Source organism: Ochotona princeps, chromosome 10, assembly GCF_030435755.1.
Source record: "Ochotona princeps isolate mOchPri1 chromosome 10, mOchPri1.hap1, whole genome shotgun sequence".
Lineage (NCBI taxonomy): Eukaryota > Metazoa > Chordata > Mammalia > Lagomorpha > Ochotonidae > Ochotona > Ochotona princeps.
Window position 1 is genome coordinate 40365579 of NC_080841.1, and position 23782 is coordinate 40389360.

The 23782-nt window shown below is 47.4% G+C and overlaps 1 protein-coding gene across 5 annotated transcripts; it reads left to right on the forward strand.

Moving 5' to 3' along the window:
* Window positions 1-3722: 3722 nt before the first annotated feature.
* On the forward strand, window positions 3723-12402 carry LOC105942543 (uncharacterized). Of its 5 annotated transcripts, none has more exons than XM_058669342.1 (13): window positions 3723-3890; window positions 3994-4191; window positions 5917-6019; window positions 6151-6353; window positions 6960-7044; window positions 7575-7750; window positions 8508-8592; window positions 9122-9306; window positions 10040-10430; window positions 10628-10815; window positions 11123-11231; window positions 11765-11868; window positions 12293-12402. In XM_058669342.1, exons 2-9 carry the CDS (start codon window positions 4029-4031, stop codon window positions 10081-10083), a joined length of 1044 nt encoding a protein of 347 aa, XP_058525325.1. In that variant the 5' UTR covers window positions 3723-3890; window positions 3994-4028; the 3' UTR covers window positions 10084-10430; window positions 10628-10815; window positions 11123-11231; window positions 11765-11868; window positions 12293-12402. The 5 variants fall into 5 exon arrangements, with proteins under 5 accessions (XP_058525325.1, XP_058525324.1, XP_058525326.1 ...); XM_058669341.1 differs by having other exon boundaries at window positions 4019-4191; XM_058669343.1 differs by having other exon boundaries at window positions 4019-4191; window positions 9125-9306.
* The last annotated feature ends 11380 nt before the right edge of the window (window positions 12403-23782 follow it).

The window sequence follows — 23782 nt, forward strand, 5'->3', positions numbered from 1 at the left end:
GTCTATGCCAATGGCTTTACGTGTTTTCCCTCAGTATTCTTTCAGCCATTTCATAGTTACCTGTGAATCCTTGTTCATTTTGACTTTCTTTCCAATTTTAGTATATGTGTTGCTGAAGTGAGCACCATTTTGAATTTTTTGTCAAGAATGAAAACAAATGGTCTAGTTGCAGCCTTCTGTATGTGGGTGTCCAGTTTGCCCAATAACATTTATTGAAAAGATTGTCCTTTCTCCAGGGTGGGCTTAGGGTGCTTTGTCAAAGATAAGTGAGCTATAGATATGGCTGGGATTTCTATTCTGTGCTATGTGTATGTGTTCTGTGTCTGTTTTTGCTAGTCGCACACTATTTTGAGACAGAGTGGCACCTGCTGCCACAATACTTTCATCTTTGATAATGTTCAAGATCGCTGTGTTGATGCAAAGTGTTTTGTGCTTCCATCTGAATTTTAGCATTGTATTTGTTGATATTTGTAGGGGATTGCCCCTGGATTTCTGCCTACTTGGCTTATGTGGAAGTTCACAAGGACACGGCACACCACATCCCCAAAGGGAGTCCCTGGCAGGAGTCGTGGCACATTGAGACCTCAATCTGACCTAACCACCAGCCATACGGGTGAGAGTAATGGGCTGCACCCCAGTTTCTCTTCTCTGTCATGGAACAAACTGTGCTGGGGCTTTCTTGATAAACAGCCCTGCAAAGTTGGCATGGTCCTGCAATATCACCAGCTGTACGCAATGTACAATGTAACTGAAAGGTCCAGACACATGGAGAGGTTTTCTAGCCAATTATAATACTATCGCTGGGTGGAATAGTTGTCAAACAATGCCCTTTTGCCTTCTCTTTTTCTTGGGTTATATAAGATTGTGCTAGCTTTGCAATAAACAGACATGCTCAACCAAACTGTCTCTAGTTGTTCTTGCTGAAGAACACCATCGTCTCATCCCCTTGGTGGCTGTGGGGGGCCTGCTGGTTAGGCTCCCTAGAAGATATTTTGATGGGGTTACACTGACTGTTCATCTCTTTAGGTATCATTGTGGTTTAATGTTAATTCTTCCTGTGCCTGAACATGAGAGATCTTTAGTTTGTTGTGTTATCTTCAATTTTTTTTCTGTCTTCCTGGAGAAACCTTTACTTTTTGCAGATTTATTTCCTTGCTTTGGAAATAGTAAGTGAGGGTGGGGATGGGGAGAGAGACAGAGAGAGATCTTTCAACTGGTTCACTCGCCAAATGCTGTCACTCCTTGACCTAAAGCCAAGCCGGTAGTTTCTTCCATGTCACCTTCATACATGCACAGTCCCATGGACTTGGGCCATACTCCTGTACTCTCCTAGACATATTAGCAATGAACAGATGGGATTCAGACTGACACCCATAAGAGATACTGGCTCAGGCAGTGGATTCATCAGCTAAACCCCAGCACTGGTCCCAAAACTCTTCTACGTCCCTAGTTCAAATTAATTCAAGGAATTGATTCTTTTTGTGAATGAATTGCTACTATATGTGCTTTCTCAGTGAGTTTGTTATTGGTACATAAAAATAGAATTGCTTTTATGGGTTGGGTTTGTATCCTGCAATTCTACTGATCTGGCCCATCAGTTCTGATAGCCCTTGGGGGAATCTTTAGGTTGGTCTCTCCATGAAATCATGCCAACTGCAAGCAGAGATCATTTGGCTTGGTGCTTCCTATTTGTATGACTTTGATTTGCTTGCCTTGCCTCATTGCTCTGGCTGAAATTTCCAGTACAACATGAAACAAGAGCAGTTAGTGTGTTCTCTGTCGTCTTTGGTCATCCTTGTCTGGTTAAAGATATCAAAGGAAATGCTTACGAATTTTCCCCACTTTTATATTACATTCACCATGGGTTCATCATGTAAATCCTTTATCATGTTGAGCAAGTTCCTTCTTAATAATTGCACTCCAGTGCTGAGTCCTGAATGGGTTTTCTGTATCATTAGGTGCTTTTCTATGAATATTATAATAATCAGAGTTTGTATCTCCTTTCTGTTGAAGAAATATGTTATTGACCTGTTTGGTTGAACCTTTCCTGCAACATTGATATAAATCCCACTCAATCAGGGTGAATGATATTTTTGATGTGTTGCTAAATTCTATTTGCTGGAATTCGGCCAAGAATTTTTGTTTAGAGATATTGTACAGTTTTGATTCAGAGTGCATCCTTACATCTTCTAAGAATCAAGGGTATGCTAGCCTTGAAGAATGAATTTGGAAGGATTCTCTCCCTTTCATATTGACGAATAGAGCAGTATTGGTGCTTGTTTTCTTAAATATTTTAGTAGAAGCCAGCAGTGTAGTCTGCGTTTATTTTTACAGGCTTTTTACTCCTCAGTCTTCTAACATGTTACTGGTCTGTTCAGGTTTTCTGTGCCCGTATGGTTCAACTTGGTTATGTTACATGCATACAGGAATTTGGACATTTTATGTTTATTGTCCCATAGTTATATGTGCTTGTTCTGAACAGTTGCTGATGAGCCACTGTATATCTGTTATGTCTGTTGTAGGATCTTCTCTTCCATCCTTAATTCTGCTCATTGGAAACTTCTCTAATTTTCCTTAATTAGTTTAGTTCAGGATGTATTGAGCTTTGTTTTCCCATTTCCAAAAGTGAGTTCATTTGAGCTTTTTTGTTTCAGATATTGGGGGTTTTAATCTTTCTTTATACTACTAATTTTGGATTGTATTTGTTCTCTGTTTTCCCAGATTCATTTATTTATTTGAAATACAGCAAAAATAAAAACGAAAATCTTCATCCACTGGTTTACTCCCCACATGGCCTCTACAGCTAGAGTTGGGTGGCCAAAAGCTATGAATCAGAAGATTCTTCCAAGTCTACGGTTTGGGTGCAGTGGCCCAAGTTTTGGGTCATTCTTGCTGTATTTTAAGGCCATTAATAGGAAGCTAGATAGGAAGTACGGCAGCCAGTATTAGAAGGCACCTGAAATGCCAGTGTTGTAGATGGAGACTAGCTTGCTGTGCCACTGCACTGGCCCCTGATTTCTTATTCTTATGCTAGATCTTTGAGATATATTGTTAGATTCTTTGTCTGATACCTCCATATTTCTCTTTTGATATAGGTGCCCTTTGATTGCTATAAACTGGCCTCTTACAACTGTTATTGCTGGCTGCCACAGCTTTGGTATGTTGCGTTTCCGTTTTTAATAGTTTCCAGGAAGTGAGTTCTTTTTGTCTAACTGGTATATTTTCAAAAGTCTTGTCTTTGAGTTTAAATACTTTTTCTTCCTTTTAATCAGTGTGTATTGCAGGTTTCTAATTTTTGCTTAACTCACTTTATGATGACTAAGGTTTCTTTTCAGAAACCCAGCGAGGAACACTATGGCAGTTTATAATGAGACATGTCTCCTTGGAGGAGAAGCCCGGAAATCTGGGGGTTTTGTTTTGTTTTGTAGACATACGTTTTAACCTATAGGAAAGGTTGGGTGACTTCCTGAGAGAAAGTAAAACTAGTTGGAAACTAATTCTGCCTAAAGGTTTTTAAGCACAGGGAGGCACTGAGGCTGGGAATGAGCTTGGGCATGTGTTCAGGGTCAGCACAGGGTACACTGCTCCCCAGTGAAGGATGAGTGGCTGCTCCCCTGCTGTGGTGTCCTTAAACCCAGGCAGGAGGCCTTGTGTTTCAGCCAGTAGTAACCTAGGCAACTGGAAGGCAGGGGCTCCTAAGATTCCATGACATCCCCCTCCTTCTAATTGTGTTATTGGTACAGCCAACAGCTACTTGGCAAGGAGGCCTTCCTGTGGTCACTGGTGTCAGTGACAAAGCTAGAAGTAGTTGCTTCAGAGCTGAGATCTCAGTACCTAACATTGATGGGATAGTGATTGGAGATTGACTTTCTGTGGGGTGTTTCCTAACAGTAAGTTTGGATAGTTGGGGGTTCTTGTCATCCTTCTGCCCTAATGAAGGCTGCTGAATGTTACTTGTTTGAACTTTTTTGGCACTTGGGTTTCTTCCCTTAGTCTCTGGATCCACCTCTCCTGCCAGCAACATCAGGATGGCAATGCCGCTTAGTCCTTTGTACGATCCAACCAGTGAAATGAGCATGGTAGCCATCAGCCAGGCAGTACTGTCCCAGCTGCAGAGGAATCAACAGGAATTACAAGACCTCAAGGACATCATTCTTCATCTCGCTGTTGGCATCCGCCAAGGGGAACACAGTGAGTCCTGGAGATCTTCCAAAGTGATGACTGATTCTAGTTTGCTCCCTGAGAAATGAAATGCTTTCTAGAGTTGATATGTCTCTTCCTTTCCCCAAAAGAAATTCCATTGCTGCCATACACTGAGAAAGGTGGAAGTTAGTATTTTTAAACTTCTATAAAATGAGATACATTTTTCACAATGCAGATTTGGTCCTCTTCCCCCCCGCCCATTTCTCCCCTTATTACTATCTCCCAAATTGCTACAAAAGCTTACTCATTTGCTTCAAAGTAGCAAGCTTAACTTGCCAGTGTATAAAGGTATCATGGCATAACAGGTTGGTAAAAGGAAAAACTAACATATATAGGGCTCAGGGCGGTAGCCTAGCGGCTAAAAGTCCCCACCGTGCACAGGCCGGGATCCCATATGGGTGCTGGTTCTAATCCCAGAAGCCCCGCTTCCCATCCATCTCACTGCTTGTGGCCTAAAAAAGCAGTTGAGGACAGCCCAAAGCCTTGGGACCCTGCACCCACATGGGAGACCCAGAAGAGGCTCTAGGCTTTGGATTGGCACAGCACCGGCCGTTGAGGCCACTTGGGGAGTGAATCAATGGATGGAGAATCTTTCTCTCTGTATATCTGACTTTCCAATAAAAGTAATAGTAACAGATATAAAAATAAGCTAAAATAACAGAAACCTTATGCCCCAGGAGTATAGACTCATGAGTATAGTGACATGTTGCATACAACAGTTGATTCCCAGTATGCCAACCTCACTGACAAAGAGTATGCTTCTGGTGTTGTGTGTATTATAGAGATCACAGATCATAGAGAACATGATAGTCACAAAGGATATGGTTGGCAGCTGGGTCCATTTTGTTACAGATGATAAGTTTTCATTCTTTATTATGGTTGAGTAGCACTCCATAGTGTGTGTGTGCCATATTTTCTTTTTACATTTTTTATAGTTATTTTCCCTGATAGTGAAATCCATTAGTATGAATATATTTTTTCTTCCAGGGCTTTTGAATGGAATCTGTTTTATGCCCTTCTCTCTAGCTGGTGTTTTAAGTCTTAGGAAATTTTCCAACCACGAAAGCTTGAACTTCTCAGCACAAGGGAACCATGAGCCTCTTGTGCTAGTGGAGCTTTCTTTCTTCTAATAATTACTTCCTAGGGTCTGGGTGGTGTCATAATGAGCTATTCCTCTACCTGCAGCACCATCATCCCATATGGGTGTCATTTTGCGTCCTGGTGGCACCACTTCTAATTCAACTCCCTGTTTATGACCTGAGAAAGCACAAGAGGATGGTTTAAGTCCTTGACCAGGGCCCTGTTCATCACATGGGAGACCTGGAAGAAACTCCTGGCTCCTGGCTTCAGATTGGCCCAGTTCTGGCCATAACAGCCATTAAGGGAATAAGCCAGTATATGGAAGATATCTCTCTCTGTCTCTCCAACTCTCTGTCTTTCAAAGGAAAATAATCTTTTGTTTTAAAAAGTCACTGTTTCCTACCCCTACCCAGTATATGACTTCAGCAGTTGCAAAGTATTGGGATTGCACTGCTGTGATTCAGTCACAACTCAGGGAAGGGAATCATCACTGACCCTCAGAACTCTGTGCCTTCCTAAGCTAGGGCTTGTTGAGGAAGTACTTCATGGAGCTGGGTAATGCGGTTCTCCTCCCTGGACAGCGGCCTCAGCAGCATGGCCAGCTGTCCACTGAGGCAGGCATGTCTCTGTCAGGCTCACGTTGGGAGGAATGCCAAGCCATGATTGAGTCCAAACTGAGGGAGATGCCAGCAGCTGGAGAGCCACAGTGTGAGATACCGGCACCTACTGAGTTCATGTAAGGGGGCTTTGTACAGAGTACATGGTGGCTTAAGAGACATGTCTGGGATGGGGCAACTCTACTGGGACATTATCGGTATCATGAAGGCCTTTCTTCCTTACATTTCCTCTCCTCCGCCCCCTCCTTAGGGAACTGCTTGCCGCAGGTGCAGAGCACACCCAAGAGTCGGATCAGGAGTCAGGGGCAGAGACACAGACTTGTCACCTACCCAACCAACGTCCCCAAGACCTCACCCAGTGTGATCCTGACATTTTCCATGGACTAAGATTCCCAGAGCCTTTGGTGGTGCAGGCCAGGAGGGAAAATCAACTTGTCTGCAAGATTAGCACTGGTGAGGCAACCACAGGAAAGTCTCCATTTTCTTGAGATTCCAGGTCCCTGTAGGGGACGTGTATCCAGCAGCAGCGCATTTCCAAGGACTATTTGTGCTCACGGCATGATCAGATTTGCCTGGGGTGGAAAAGAAAAAAGGAGCAATGTGTAGGCATGAATTTTCCAAAATTCCAAAGCTCTGCTTGTCCCTGGTGCCAGTGCCCTTTGCAGCAGGAGGCGGCACCCACAGTTTTAAAGAACAGCAAGGAGGGTGTGACAGGAGGCAGCTTGTTAGAAGAAGAAGAGAGCGCCGGGCTGAGAGTGGAAGGACCCATCTCTGTCTTCAGCACTGTTCTCTCAGACAGCGGGTAGAAAATTGATCTTTTCTGGATTTCTGGTTCCTGTACTAGACAATGGGTCCACTAGCTTGTTGTCTGGTAGTTGTGGCACTGCAGTTAGGAACAGTGGTACAGGCATTTTACATAGGATAGAGCCATTTGCCATGTGGCATTGGAACAGGCACTTGAGATAGAACTTGTCCCTCAAGGTTCCAGGATTGGGCAATGCAATGGGCATTTTGGCTGCAACACTGTCGAAGACATGACCCATGTTACTTCATTTGCAGTCAATGACTCCTCCAGATATCAGCAGGACAAAGAACCTGACAAGGACTTGGTGGCCTCTGCAGACAGGATGGAGGCCCACCCCAGGTGAGTCTGCACATGCACAGTGGCCACCATCCAGCCACGTACCGTGGCCTTGCCCTGCACCTAGGGTCTCAGAGAAGGTGGACTCTCAAGGACCACAGAGCCCACGGACTCAGTCCTGCTACTCAAGCACATCCAGTGTCATAGCCCTATCCTGCCCTCTCTCCGAGCACTGTTCCCTGGAAACTCTCAGCGGGTGTGGCGACAGGACTCCAAGGACTTTTGTCTCCAGACCCTATCAGGGTCCTGTCCCAGGGTGCATCTGCCCTCACAGCCTCTGTGTAACCTGTGTTTCTCCAACTCCACCAGGCAGGCACTAACTCCCCTGTCCTTGCAAAGCCTCACAATGTCTGCATGAGTGGAAGACAACCATTTGTTGAGTTTTAGCAGCTGGACTCTTCATAGTGGGCTTAGGAGGGAGGTTGGTCTCGGGGTGGTATCTGGTGACTGCGGGAGGGACTTGAGGGAAATATTGTGTATCTAAACCCAGGACACCCCTTTGCCTTACACACTTCCATCTCTTCCCTCCCCAGCAGCCTGACTATACAATACTTGAGCAAGCTTGAAGCCTGCCCATGCTGGCTTACCCTGGACTGCTGGGTCCTGTTCATGGTTCCTGAGGATCTCATGCTGGGAATGCCCTGGGCCTATTCCTGGGTCCCAGACCAGGGGCTCCAAGGGTCCTTCCACTGGCTGGAGGCTGTTGAAGGTAAGTTCCTGGTATACCAATCCTGCCAACCCTACTTGCCTCAGGCATCCTTACAGACACTGGCCCCACAGACCCTGCACACTATTCCCAGTGGCCACATGTGGCTAGCCCAGGGTGGGGGAAGGTAACAGTTCTGCCCTCATATTTTCTTTCCTTCCATGGATAGCCGGGCAGCCATGGATTCATCTGGGCTCTGTGGGAGTCTCCCTGCAGCTGTGTCTGCCCAGTTGCCCTGGGTCATAATGGCACTTGCACACCTGCAAGGCCAGATGTGTGTTTTGTGGGCCCAAATAGGTCCAGCATCTGTGGCTCTGAGCTGTCCTGAGCCCCGTGCCTCCGAGCTCCAGGGCCAGGAGCATGGCCCCAACAGCCCATGTATGGTACAGGTTTGTTCTAGCATCCATCGCTGACTTGCTGTCCCAAGAGCTCCTCTGGCTGGCCAGTTGGTTGGTAGAGGCCTCTCTCTAGGGCAGCCAGCCTCCCAGCAACAGAGCTGGGACCAAGGATGCCGAGTTCACAGAGCTGATTGGCAGCCCAGGGCCTGGTTGCTGGTGCTTTTGATCCCTAGCGGAGGTGAGGATGGCAGTGTGCTAGCCCAGACAGAAAGTGTGCTCTGCTGGTTGGCAGAGGCTGCCAGAGTGTCCATGGAAGGCATGCAAATTTGAGGGCACAGCTATCCCCAGCTGCCGGAGGGTAGCACCCATACCATCCTTTCCTTGGTATGGCCTGAGCTTGCCCTGTCTCCATTCACTTGCAGTAAATGGTGCCTCCAGAAAGCAACTGCAAGTGGCAGACAGCCAGGTAGTGGTGATGTGCAAGGATTGGGTGAAGCTGTGTTGTGGGTAAGTCTGCTCTGGGCTGGTGGCTACTACCTGGACGAGGACTTCAATTGTGGGCAAGTGCCAGCAGCCAGTAAAGCTGCTGAAGAGAGCTGTGGGATGCCCTGTGCCCGAAAGCTATGGTTAGGCCATCTGCTAAACAGTACTTCGCCCAGTCCATACCCTACTGTGGTGGCCATCCCAGGACTGGTTCCCTGACCAGAGTTCATGGGCATGGATTACATTCATCCTAGCCCATGCCCAGGGGAGCTATAGATGGTGGCAGAGCCTGACCCCTGCCCAGTCGCAGTGTACTCTGCTTCCCCCATGTGCTACTCTGTCCCTGTGAAACCTCAGTAGTGATGGCATGGGCAGGTGGTGGGATGGGTGTTCATAGCAAGGCCAGTTTTCATTGGGGGAGATGTCCTTCCAGACTGCTCCACATGCCCAGGGCATTGGAGAAAGGATTGTTACTGGGTGGAAGCAGTGGGGATTTTGTGGGATCTACACCCATGACCACCCTTCTTATGCTTGCATCTCTTTTTCTCTCCAGCAGGCTGACTGCAGGATACCCATGTGAGCCCTGCATCTGTCTGTGTGCCCCACCCAGTGGTTATGTGTACTGCTGGGTCTCCTTCGCGGCCATGGAGAATATCACTACAAGAATGCCAAGGATCCAAGGCCGGTTCCCAGACCTGAGCCTCGAGGAACCCTTCTACTTGGCTGATGCCATCGAGGGTGAGTTCCTGCCAGCTGGGCTTGCTTCCCACTTCCAGTTGCACATCAGGGCCCTGCCTGGTCTTGTAGTACAGGCTTGTGGACTGTCCATCAGAGGCCCCAAGATATTGTTGGAAGCCCTGGTAGCTGGAAAAGGGGAATAATCTACTGCTGTGTCTTCCCCAGTAGACTCATATCACAGCCAATGAGGCCACAGGAAACCCTGTATCCTGGGATCACCACACCCGTGGCAGGTTTGTGCAGCTTGGCACAGCCCATGCAGTCACTGCAGCCTGCACATACCTCTATGGAAGGGCCCATGTGTTCCCGACCTGTGATGGAGATGTTGGGACAGATGGTGACTGGTGTCTTTTCCAGGACAGCCTTGATGAGTCCACAAACCTAGACATTGCCATTGCCTCCTGCCATCATCCCACCAATTCCCCTGAGAATAGGACCCATGCCATGCTATCACATGCCCATTTACCCCATTAAGTTGATGTGGTTCTTCACTTACCCATAGCCCAGTGGCTGGACCAGAGCCTGTGCAAGCCTGGGCAGGCAGACCCAGGACTGCCTTTGGGAGTTCTCCTGATGAGGCTCCCCACCCTCGCCATTGCCATTGACCACCCTAGTGCCGTACCTGACTGCACATGTTGCTATGCCTCGGAGGTTTCTCCCAGGAGTCCCAAGTCCAGGTTCCTGACCCTTAGATGAACCCATGGATGGCTAGATAACGGACTGCTCCCCACAGCCTTGGAAGGGTGGCCTCCCACCCACAGCTGGGCTCTGGTTTAGGGCCAAGAGACTGAAGACGTGCCACCTGCATATAGACGTTGGCTACAGGTGGTGTGCAGGGTGCCCAAATCCCCAGACATGGAGGGAGAGCTCAGTGGTTTGACAGAGGCAGCAGGCCGGCACAGGCAGGCAGGTCCTCTCGTGTGGGGCCACTGCCCAACCAGGTGTTGGTCCCACTGGAGGGCAGAGAGACCCACAGGTGCTCAGACAATGTGCTGGACCTGCTCTGTGGTCATGTTGCTGTGACCTTGGCCCTTGTTTGCAGTATATACCTGCAGTGATCAGCAGGATGAAAAACCTGACGAGGATTGGATGGCCTCTGGAGACAGCGTGCAGATGGATGCCTGGTAAGTCAGGATGCTTGGTACTGGCTGCCATCCAAGCATGTGGACTCTTGGGTTTGCTGGGCTGCTCTACATTGGGAGATAGCATCTGTGGGCAAGCATGCAAAGGAGCCTGGGAGTTGACGGTGATGATTCCATTGGATCAGGGTTCCAATGATCACACCCCAGAACCCAACAATATTCCTCTGTTTTCTCTGCAGCAGGCTAAGCTTGGACTCAAAACAACAGCCAGAAGCCTTGTTCTGCCTCACTCCGGCTGTGATGTACCATTGGGACCCTACTGAAGCCAATGTGAATGTTGCCTTTGGCCTGCCCTGTCCCTGTGACTGGGAATGGAACCCAGCCATGCATTTGAAGAGGCCATTCCACTGGGCCCATGCCATTGAAGGTGAGTCCTCTTGTGGAAAGCTTCTGTCAGCACCACTAGGCCTTCCACATCCCTGTTTGACTATGGGTTACGGGCTTGCTGGCCAGCCACCCACTTGCAGCAACTCAGGATTCCCAGGACAGGGCAGGTGGGCCCTGCTGGATGGCAGAGCTGCCAGGCCAACCATGGAAGGTGGTACTTGTTACCAGCCTAGCTGTCTCCCTCCCAGGCTGTGCTGCAGCAGAGGGCAGTAGGTAGGCAGGTGGGACCTGGGCTCCCCTTTTTCATCTCCCTGTGTCCTTGCCCCATGTGCCCACTTTTGCTGCAGCCCACACCTCTGGCACAGAGCTGGGAGAGGAAGAGGAAATAGACTCCTCCAGGCAGGAGGAGGAGGAAGAGCGGGCATTATCCAGGGAGCTGGTTGAGGCCCACCATGGGTAAGTATACATGGGCATATGTAGAAGGTACTTAGCTGGTAGATCAGGTGAAGGCAGGGCCCGCTGGAGGTGGTGTTGTGTGGGGTTAGGGAGGGTGTGTGAGCTGTTGTCCTCCACATTCCTAGAGGAAGGTAACTGAGACCTGTGCTGGTTCCTCCTCTCATCTCCCCCACACTATCCTACTCCATACAACACTCTGCCCTGACCAGGGCATCCTGACCAGGGTCCATGCAAGTGGGCTGGGCTCATCCTTGTCCACGGCCCCTAGGCCTGAGGAAGTCTGGGCTGGTGGAATCCTGTGGGCATCAGGCCTGCCCCCCCTGGTACCCTACCCCCTTGCTTCCCTGGTCCCCCGACCCTTCTTTGTCTCTCTGAAGTCTGCTGCTGACAACAAGGGCAGGATTGTATTCAGTGGGTCTTTGTTGGTGTGCTGTTGCTTAATACCCATCCTCTGTTAGTGCTAGGGAGACCTGGTGGTACTTACTGTGTCTGCCATCTTCCCACAGTAACTTCGTCCCTTTGTTTCTCCGCAGGTCTCTGCAGCAGCTTTCCATTGATGAACCTCGTGTAGCCTGCACTTCCTGGCTCCTATTGTCCACCAGAATTTTGTCTAAAATGCTGTGGATGGTCTATCAAGGTAGGAAGGATCAGGGACCTGGTAGGTGTCATGTGTGTGTGGATCTCTGTGGTGCGGTGAATAAGACCTCTTTCCTCATGTTCGTTGAGGGTCAGGCTCAAGTCCATATTTTTCTTATGTAGTAAGGTGGATGAGAGCTTGGGACAAAGGACCAGATCTACTCCCTTATCTTGGGTTTCCCAATGTGTACTGTTGAATAGCTTATTTTCCCCTTAATTACCATAAAATAATTTGAAGGTTCATCTCTATCCAATGGCTTTTGGATTATTAGACAAGTTTGTTTCCACAGCCTGACTTAGCAGTGCTCAGTAGCCCCTGTTGAGTCTCAGTCACTCTAGGAGTCCAAGGGAGCTCAGACTGGTCCCGCCTTCATCACAGCCAGCAGAGCCTCCAGACTCTAATTTTCTCTCTCTCTCCCTCTCAGGTACCAGAAATTCTTTGTGGTAACCATGTCAGAGACATAACCTCGTCATGTCAGAGATGTAACCTCTCTACTTTCCATAATGCCCTATAAAGAAATCTAGTTTCAACAACTGCCTAGACTGGATATTTTTACTTCACGATTTTTTTCATGCAAAATTGCATTGATATAACCCAGGAACCTGGAATTCCAGGGTTTTTTGGTAAACGTAATGCTCTTGTGGCCCAGGGTCAAGCCCTGCAAACACGTAAATATTATCAGTAGGATAAACACGCGTACTGGGGTGTCTGTTAGGGGCAGTGAAGTACTTGAATAATTGATTATTTGTAACTATCTTTCTTTAAAAAAAAAGCTAGCAATAAGCAAATCCCACCTGAGCACAGGTGAAAAGTAGACCCACTAATGGCACATGGTAAGGAGACGGGTGCGTGGTGAACAAGAGAAGGAATGCCATCAAGGTGAAGTTGAAAACTCTCAATAAAGAAAGAGTGTCAATAGGAACAATGTGTGGGAGTCTTCTGGAATCTTAGTGTAGGTATTCATTTGTAGTTCATGGACCTTTCTACGTCTAGTTGGCAAAACCAAGGCAAAGGGTCATTTCCTGCCAGCACATCCACATGGAAATCCCTGGCTCCCTGGGCAGCTGGGTTGTTTTTCTTCTGCTCAGCACAGTATGTTGTACCATAAGACTCTGCCGACACTTCAAGAAGGGGTAGGAGGGGGCCTGAGTGGTGATGCTGTACCTGGAGAAGACCTCCATGTGGACTGCTGGCAGGTGAAGACCCGGCTTTATGGACCTGGACTGACTCGGTGTTCCAGAGAAGCCTGGAACCCTTGTATTGTAGAGCTTTGGGCCTTGGTGTCAAGCACTGTGCTGGAGGGGAGAGGAATTTCTTCACTGCAGTGCCCTTCTAAGCAGGACGTGAGGGGTTATGACAGAGGAACACTTGCCATCTCCCCCAGGAATTTTGTGAGTCCTGAGGGGACATTTTTGCAGCCAGGGTTGCCACAGTGTCCTGGATGTCCCAGTGAGCTTGAAGAGGATGCCCAAAAGCAGAGGTGAGTTTGGTGGCCTACAACAGTGTCCAGCCACCATAAAACAGAAAGCTCATGGGGTGGCATCACAGCCCATGGCCTGCGGTTTCTGCACCCACCTTCTATTGTGTTCCTAAATACTCTTGTGCCTCACAGCCTCCTGGGGAGACACACAGCCCAGCTGGCAGCAGCAGATTTCACCCAGCAGCACAGGACCCTGGAGCTGTGCAGGAGAGAACTGGGAGTGTGCAGGAAGGCTGTGAAGAGCAGCAATGACAGGAGTGCAGCTCAGCATCAACACTGCTTGCACTTGTTCCCACACGAGAGGATAAAGGACAGACTGGCTTCCTCATTCCTCAGTCACATGGCCATGATCGAGTAGTTAGGTACTGACAGGTGTAGGAGCATGCAAAAAAAAAAAGAGTGCCTCATCCTGGCACATGCCCCTTTACCCGGAGCCCACCGTCCTGCCATCATTGCAGAAGTCATCCCCTGCCTCCCCTGTGTGGCTGTTTTGTTCTTTGCCTGACACACACTAGGTCTATGGGATTCTCTTGGACCCTCCACACAGAACTTGCATTTACATTCAGGCATGTTTTTAGGCTTGTTTCCCATGACAGAATTTACTTAGTTTGTAAACATTGGATGTCTAAACAGTGCTTGAAATTGCCTCCTTTAAGTACACCGTGGCCCTTAGCCAAAACTGTGCTCTGTCCTAAGTTCTGTCCCTCAGCACAGTGCTTCAAAAAACAGGCCAGCCGACTGATGGGGGGCTGACATTACATCCTTCAGACGGCATGTTGCATTGGTGACCCAGTCTCACTTAATGCTTTACAAAAGAGCACTTCACAGTAAAAATAAAGAATAAAAATGTTAGTGTCATTTTCATCTGGGATTATAGAAATATTCAACGGAATCAAAAGATGAGTTGATTTTTTTTTTTTACATATATAACTTGAAGAGAAAGCTCATGTCCAGCCACTGGTCAACTCCCCAAAAGCCTGTGCCTGCCAGGGTTGCCAGTTGGAAGCCAGGAGCCTGGAAGTCAATCTGGGTCTCCCACATGGGTGACAGGGACCCACATCCTTGGGAGCATCCCTGCCTTTCAGGGTCTACATTAGTAGGAAAATGGAGCTGGAGATCTAACTCAAGAACCCCAATGTGGGATGTAATTCCATATGATATCTTATCTGAAACTGACAAGAATCAGAAAAACCCAAAAGGTGCTTGTGGGAAGTCCAAACACAAAGTGACTTATAGGATAGTTTTCGAGTTCACTCTTACCAAGGAGATGATAGGAGCAGAGTCTGTTGCTGCAAGGGAGGGAAGTTGTGTTAGGACAAAAATCACTGTGGTGGATGGGCCAAGAGTCCATGAAATAACCCTCTCAGGATCTGAAAGATGACAGCCAGGATGGTTGTGAATTATTCTTAGTCCAGGTGACCAGGGGAGTCCCACAGGGCAGAGTGCTCCCCATGTGGTTGGGGTGATGAGGAAGGCCAAGGTGGGATTTCAGGTCTTCCCTGGCATCACTCAAGTTGAGAGATAGTGCATTTCTTGCTCTAAGAAGAGTGGCTGAATATGTGTGGATGAGAGAGGACCCTTCTGGAAGGCACAGACGAGGCCCTCTGCAGCTGATCAGCAGTGGAGGCTGTGACTGCTACTACCTCTAGGGGGATGACAACAGCACAGAACTGTAAGAAGTTCCAACTTGGACTAGACGGAGAGGATGACTCCCTGTGCCTGGAGAAGTGGCTGGAAGGAGATAAAGTACATCCAATAGCTAGCCCAATGCACAAAGCAAGGACTGTTTGCACAGAACTCTTGCTACCTTGTGCAAGTGCCACACTTATAAGACCCTATCTGGGGCCCGGCACAGTAGCCTAGTGGCTAAAGTCCTTGCCTTGCACGCACCAGGATCCCATATGGGCGCCACCCCCGAGTTAGAACATGCTGCTCTTTCAGCCTACAACATACTGCCTTCTTTGCTGTAGCCTTCTCTGCTTGTCTCCCATGGATTCTGTGACATTTGTTCCTTTGTCCTCTCTCTGTGGTTAGTTCCTCTGCTATATTGCTGAAGCCATCCTGGACATTGCTTGAGCTCACACACTGCTGTCACTTCTGTAGTATAACATTATTGACAACAAAGCTGGGGTTGCCAGAAGCACACAACCATGTGCCTTATATTGGATCATAAATAAGAAAACTGACAAAGAAAAGGAAGAAAAAAAATGTGATAGGCCCAGCGCAATGGCTCAGCTGGTTAACCCTTCCCTTACAAGCGCCAGAATCCTATATGGGTGCTAGTTCATGTCCTGGCTGCTCTGCTTCCCATCCAACTTCCTGCTTGAGGCCTGGAAAAGCAATAGAGGATGGTTCAAGGCCTTGGGACCCTGCAACCATGTGGGAGAACCAGAAGAAGCTCCTAGCTCCTGGCATTGAATCAGTGAAGCTCCAGCTGTTGAGGCCATTTGGGGAGTGAACCAGCAAATGAAAGATCTTTCTATCTTCCCTCCTTTCTGTAACTCTGCCTTTCCAATTAATTTGTTAATTATTTTTAAAAAGATCAATTTAAAAAGATACAAACGGCCAACAAACACATGAAAATACTCAGGACCTCTAGCCATCAGGTAAATGCAAATAAAAGCTACAATGAGGTTTTACCTCACCCCAGTTAGAAGGGCTGTTATCTGAAAATCAAAAAACAATAAATGCTGGCAAGGATATGGGGGGAAATGTACTACAATCCACTGTTGGTGGGAATATAAACTAGTGCACCATCATTGAAGACAGTTTGGAGATTCCTTAGAGATCTGAAGAGAGATCTACCATAGGACCCAGCTATCCCACTCCTGGGGATGTACCCAAACTGAATTCAGCTTATGAAAGAATTATTTATACAGTCATGTTCACTGCAGCTCAATTCACAATAGCTAAGATACGGAATCAAAGCAGATGTCCACCAATGCATGACTGGAAAGAAAATGTGGTATTTATGCCCTATGGAATAATAACTATCCATAAAAGAATGAGATCCTGTCTTTTGCAACAGAATGAATACAACTGGAAATCATCATGCTCAGTGAAATAAGCCAGTTCCAGAAAGAAAATACCATTCATTTCCCCTAATCTGTGGTAACCAATACACAGAGTACAAGAATGTAACCTATATGAACAAAGGGGGCATCTTAATATTTAATTGTTTATAGCCTGTGCCTATGCTGCTGCGGAAAAGTTGGATTTTCCCTAGTTGGATTCTTTACCCAATGGAGTATTAAGCCTGTGGTTGCAAAATGAAATGAAAGTATGTCATTGAAGGAGTAGGAGAAAGAGAAGAAGAGAGGGAAGAGGTGGGGGGGAAAGAAAGAGATGGAAAGGAATGGAGGAGAAGGAGGGAAGGGAGGGGAAAGGAAAGGAAAAAAGAAAGTAAGGTGGGGCAGGAAATAACAGTGGGGGGTAGCATGGGAAGTATCACTTCGCTCCTAAGTCTGTATTGCACGATATGAGAAATTTGTTCATACAAATTTAAAACAAAAAGAGTGCATTGCTGCTCGTAAGACATTTAGTTTTATTTCAAAATTGAGACCCAAGTACAGGGTTCAAATGTGATTGACAAGATAATGACACTGGTAAATTATTTAATTAGCCACAAATTACCTAGCACTTGTGAACTGAGCACTGGACCAAATGGTTTATAGATGTTATTTGATTTAATCCTGAAAACATTGTCGAAGTTACAGAAGTATTACCCCTGTATCATGGAAACAAGTGAGACTCAAGACCCTACTCAGAGTCCCAGCCAATGGCAAGGTGAGGACTGGATGGAACGCTTGCACTCACAGAACAGAGATCCCAGTGGATACTGCACAGACCGCTAGCACAGAGAGCATGCAGGGCATATGTCTCCTATTCACCACAAGAACATGCATCTGTCACTCACCCAAAGCCCTCCCAAGAGATCAAAAGGAAACTTACCCTCCCTAGAGCCCCCCTGCATTTTAAATTGGTCTAATTAAAGAGAAAATTCTTTCAATTTTTGATTATGATATGCTATGAATATACTGCCATTAGTGTCGATTATATATCAAAATGGTTCAGTTTATAATCATATGTTTTAGCCCTGTTCATAAAAAACTATAATCATTTTAATCTTCCCCTTGGGAAACTTAAGGACTCTGAAGCCTTTCTTTTTTCTTCTTTGAACTAATTTATTTATTTGAAACTAAGATTATAGAGAAAGAAATGGAGAGACAGATCTTCCATCCCCGGTAGGCTGCAACAGCCAGCACTGGGTCTGCCAAAGCCAGGAGCCTCATCCGAGTCTCCCACATAAGTGGCAGGTGCCTAAGCACCTTGGCCATCCTCTGCTGCTTCTCCCAGGGCACAGCCAGGGAGCTGGATTCAGATGTTGTTGTCACAGGTGGTGGCTTCACCCTCCATTACAATGCTGGCCCCTGGATGTCAGGTATTAAGAGTTGATGCCAAAAAAAAAAACAGTACAAAACACAAAATGCCAAGGTGAAATGGCCTGTGCTAGCAGGGAATGCAACACCCGACCAGCACTCCTCCCACTGGTTTAGGTGAGGGACAAGAGTGTGATGGGCAGAGCCGGGGAGAGATGCGATACTCATTGGTTCCAATAGAGGTCGGGGCTCAGAAGAGAACCAACCCAGGGGTTAAAACCATCAGCTGATCGGAGTGATGGACGGTGGCGGGCACTGTGCTTACTAGTAGTACATGTAGGAGCCTGGACTGGGAATGCCTCAGAGTTTTTTTTAGGGGGATTCCCCTGAACAAAACGGAGGAATCAAAGCATTAATCAAAAAAAGATGGAAAATGGAGTAGATGAATCAACCACCTCAGCTTTATGCTTGCAGCGGAAAACTGGACAAGGGGAAACCCTAAGACGGACTATGTCAATCAGTGGACTCTGCACCAGCCTCATCATACCTGGACTGTTGCTGATGATATGTTGGAGCTTCTAATTGATCGAGGTGACGCTCTGCTGGCTCTGCCTACAAACCTGAGAGGGCCTCCCTAAGAGGCGGTTGAACTTGAACTGGACAAGTGGGATGCTGGACTCTGTATGGTGTAAACTTTTAATTAGGGAATCTCAACGGAACTTGAGCTGTGGTTATGCATCAAGGTGAAGGAATTCATGATGGGGGAAGGGTTTGGGGTGAAGGGGGGGGAATCCCAGTACCTATGAAATTGTGTCATGTAATGCAATGTAATTAATGAATAAATGAATATTTAAAAAAAAAAAAAAAAAAAAGAGTTGATGCCAGAATAAGACACTTGAAGTTGTTGAGCTAGAATGAATATATATTGCATACAAAAAAGACATGGATTTGGGGGGGCAAGTGCTAAAATGGCATTCGTGTTTATGGCCTCCTCAAACTCAGTACTGCAATTCGTTAGAGCTAAAACTCTAAATCCCAGTGGGACTGCATTTGGAGACAGGGTCTACAAGGAGGTCGATAAGGTTACATGAGGTTAGAGCATTGGTGCCTGGATCCAATAGGATCGTGTCCTTATAAGAAAGAGATACCAGGGGCTTGCATTGTGGCACAGTCAGTTAAGCTGCTGCCTGTGACGCCAGCATCCCATATAAGCACCAGTTTAAGTCTCAGCTACTCTGCTCACTCTCCTGTTCCCTGCTAATGTAACCTGGGAAACAGCAGAGCATGGCCCAAGTGCTAGGGCCCCTGCCACCCATGAGGGAGGCCCAGACAGAGTTCTAGCCCAGCCTGACCATTGCAGACTTCTGGGGAGTAAACCAGTCGAGGGAAGATCTCTCCCCTCCCCTAATACCTCTGACTTTCAAAAAAATCAGAAAGAGGGAGAGACTGGTCTACCACAAAGTTCCTTCTCTCTTCCCATGCATGCACCAAGAACAGGCCACCTGAGGACATGGTGAGGTCTGTAAGTCAGTAGAAGCCTTGCTGGAAGCCAAGTGGACCGGCACTTCAGTCTGGGACCTGCAACTTGCACGTCCATAAACTGATACATTTCTGTCATGAGAGTCACTAGCCACACACACTAACCCTGTGGGAGAAGGTCACCTGTTCTCGGCTGCAGAGGGACATGATAGTCAGGCATGACACAGAGCAGGCCCTTGGCAGAATAGCAAAAGGCATATGAACCAAGCAAATGTAGCCCAAGGAAGCAACTGGGGCCCAGGGCTGCCTCAGATCCCACTGCCAGGCTGAGCAGTCCCTTCTGCCAGCTCCAGTTCTTGTCATTAGGAATTTTGCACATGGTCACAGAACACAGCTGGGAATCACAGCTCCTACAGCAAGCGAGCCCTTCACCACTGCATCAGCCCCATGTGTGACAACAGTCCCAGCATGCTCTGGGGCTCAGAGCCACAGTTCAAACTGTAGGGAAACTGCTCACTTCTCAGCACCTTACTTCCCTCATAACTACAGTAAGAATGAAATCTGTTTTGTAGGGTTGTTAAGGCTAAATGACATAACCGATACACAACAAGCCTTTACATTAACTATTATTTTATAATCATTATGACTACCTGAAATTGGGCCAAGGTGCTGGTGTTGTGGCATAGTGGCTTAAGCCACTTCCTGTGATGCCAGCATCCTGCATCAGAGCACAGGGTCAAATCCAGGCTGCTCCATTTCTGGCCCAGCTCCCTGTTAATGTGCCAGGAAAGGCAGCAGCAGATGGGCCAAGTACAAGGGCCTCTACCACCCGTGTGTGAGACCAGGATGGAGTTTCTGACTCAGCCTAGAGCGTTGCAACCATTTGGGGAGTGAAACAGTGGATGAAAGATCTCTAGTTCTATATCTCTTCTCTTTCTCTAATAAATTTTAAAAAGTAAAGATTAGCAAAATTGTTTTAAATTAGCCCAAAAAAAACCTAAAAACTCACAAGAAACAGAAATCATTAAGATACTCCAACTCATTGACAATAAAACTACACATTAAAGTAAGTGATCACTTTTCACCCAGCATACTTGGAGAGAAAAAAGACTTCCACAAAGAGTGGAGGGAAACAGTTCCTCTTGTCCAAGGCACAGCTACTGAGCATGTGACCTTAACCTTGGCTGAAGCTGCATGCCAGGAACTCAATCCAGGCATCCCAGAGCCTGCAAGAGCTCAATGAACAGCAGGGGATGAACCCAGGGTCTCCACCATGGGATATGGGCATCCTAAATCAGTGGCTTAACCACCAGGAGAATCACCAGCCCCACATGCCCAGGTAGACATTCTGTTGGTTACAGCCCAAAGTCTTTCAGATGATACAGTGTTCTTTTTCTTTAACACAGGAATTTCACTTCTAAGAATTCAACCAACCAAAATCCTTGTATCAATACTAAATTATACTTGTGAAGGAATGCAATACTTTTTATTTTTTTTTAAAGATTTAATTTTATTGAAAGGCAGATACACAGAGAGGACAGAGAGAAACATCTCCAGTCTGCTGGTTCACTCCCCAAGTGGCCACAATGGCTGGTGATGAGCTGATCTGAAGCCAGGAGCCAGGAGCTTCTTCCAGGTCTCCCACATGAATACAGAGTCCCAAAGTTTGGGCCATCCTCGATTGCTTTCCCAGGCCACAATCAGGGAGCTAGATGGGAAATGAGGCTGCTGGGGCATGAACCAACGCCCATATAGGATCCCGGTGCATGCAAGGAAAGGCCTTTAGCTGCTAGGCTACTACACCAAACCCTGGAAATATTACTTTTAAGAGTGAAAAAAACCAGGTCCAGTCTTGTGGTGTAGCAGGTAAAGTTGCTACCTGCAACACTAGCATACCACGTGGATGCCAGTTCAAGTCCAAGCTGCTCTACCAATCCAGCTCTGTGCTAATGCACTTGGGGAAACAGCAGAGAATGGTCCAAGTCCTTGGGCCCCTGCGCCCATATAAGAGCCCAGGATGGAGTCCCAGGCTCCAGTCTTCAGTGTGGCCCAGCCTTAGTTACCATTTGTGCAATGAACCAGCAGATAAAAGATTTCTCTGGTCTCTCCCTCTAATTTTGCCTTTTTAAAAAATAAATCTTTTTTTTTTAAAGAGTAAAAAAAATAGAAGCAACTTCAATGTCCATCAGTAAAGGATTAACTTAATTTTAAAATTAAATTATAACATGCACATACCACAGAACACAGCAGTACTATTGAATCTATGTGTACTGTCATGGAGATGCCTCCACTCATGATTATGAGGGACACATATCTCTCTCACACACACATTTCAGAATATTTTGTGAAGCTGTGTGCCATGGCACAGCAGATTAAGTTGCTACATCCCATATTTCAATTCCAGCACTGGCCACTCTGCTTCCAGTCCAGCTCCTGTCATCCTGTGGCACACTGAAACGAGTTCCCAGCTCCTGGCTTCAGCCTGGTCCCGGCTTTTACAGCCATTTGGGGCTGGCCACAAGTGCCAGCTCGAACTGCTGGGCCACACCACCAGGCCCCTCTTGCAATGAGACGTAACAAAATGAGAGGACTGATTGGAGGCCAGCTCTGCTGGGATGGGACTGAAGCACATAACTTTCATCCCAGAACAGGGAGGCTGTGCAGCCCCTTTGAAATCTGCTTTCTACTTGCCCCTTGCTGGACTCTGGGCTGCATCTGCCGCTTCTTGGCTCCTGCGAGGCTGATTCTATTTCTGATTACATTATGCCGTGACTGTATCGCCATCAGTGTTGGTTAGATAGCTTACTCCCCATCTGAAGCCAGGAACCTGGAGCCTCTTCCAGGTCTCCTGCACAGGTGCAGGTCCCAAGGCTCTGGGCTATCCTTGGCTGCTTTCCCAGGCCACAAGCAGGGAGCTAAGCAGGAAGAACAGCAGCCAGGACATGACCGATGTCCACACAGGATTCTGGCACATGCCAGGTGAAGATTAAGACACTGAGCCATCGCATCAGACCCTCTAGCATCACTTTCATCTACTATATTATTTGATCGTATTGGGCCCAGCACAGTAGTCTAGTGGCTAAAGTCCTCACCTTGCACGCACCACGTTCCCATATGGGAGCCGGTTCTAATCCCGGTGGCCCCGTTTCCCATTCAGCTCCCTGCTTGTGGCCTGGGAAAGCAGTCAAGGACAGCCCAGAGCCTTGGGACCCTGCACCCATGTGGAAGACCCAGAAGGGGATCCTAGCTCCTGGCTTCGAATTGGCTCAGCTTAAGCCATTACGGTCAGTTGGGCAGTGAATCAGTGGATGGAAGATCTTCCTCTCTGTCTCTCCTCCTCTCGGTATATCTGACTTTCCAATGAAAATAAATAAATCTTTAAATTATTTGGTATTACCCATGATATCTTTCTTGGTTTTTAAAAATATATATTTTGTGGTAGTACATTCTGAAAAGCAAATCCTTAGAGACTATTGTTATACTGCAGTTTATAATATTTTTTAAAGATAGGCATACAGTAACTAATAAAGTATAGAGGAGCTTAAAATGTGATATTGAAAATTGACGATAATCACAAAGATAGCAACCCAAGCATTAGCAATCAGTTGATACATGATAGACTTAAGGGTTTGGGGCTTTTCCCCCTCGCCTTTTCATCCTCTTCCCCCTGTTTCTTTCTCCCTCTTCCTCCTCAGCCTTCACTTTTCTCTTCCCTCCCTTCCTGTGTCTCCCCCTCCTCCTGCTCCTCTGCTGTCCCTCCCTCCTTCTCCATGTTCTCTCGTGTCCTTGCCCCTTGCTAGGGGAGGTTCGGTGAGTGAACCTCCGGCTCAGAAGCTGCTGAGGGATTCACTGCCTGTTCTCTTCCTCCTCGTCCTTCCCCGTCCGTCGGACACTTAGCCAACGCCCCACGTGAGTTAACTGTGGGGGAGACATCAGAGAGGAATGCAGGTCTGTGATGAGAGGACGTGCGTCCCGAAGCCCGAGGCACAGCGGTGGAGCCTGGGATGAGTCCTGTGTGGAGAGAGCCCGGGAGAACGTCATCTGGAGCACGTGAAGGACTGCCATTAGGTAACTTGGGAGGTCCAGCCCGAGTGCCCAGATACCGCATGGCCGGGCCAGTGAGGGCCACGCTGCTGCACTGTGATGGCTGGGCCAGGGTTAGCAGCTGCAACTGGGCTGGGGCACTGCATTTTTGCAAGTGTTTTAAGCTTAGAAGTGCAGGTACGGTCAACAAAATGGGTTAAGTGTTTTTTTAAAAAGATGCATGACCCACATTTTCTTAAAACGTATTTTTCAAAACCAGTTTTTTTTTTTTTTTCCTGTGGAGCAATCTGGTATAGCAGTGTAGACAGAAACATACAACTGTTCTTTCCCACCACCTCCGAACACTCTAGTATTGAGCTTACAGGCCATGAAGAAACTGTCTTCCAGCATCTGTGAGCCCTGTTGTGTGTCTGTGTGCCCTCTAGATGGCAGAAGAGGATTAATTTGCATAGCTGCATCCTCTTGGCCATGAAATCAAAGGGTTTTCTGTTGCAGAAAATTTTGATCTCATAGACAACAATCTCAACTGATT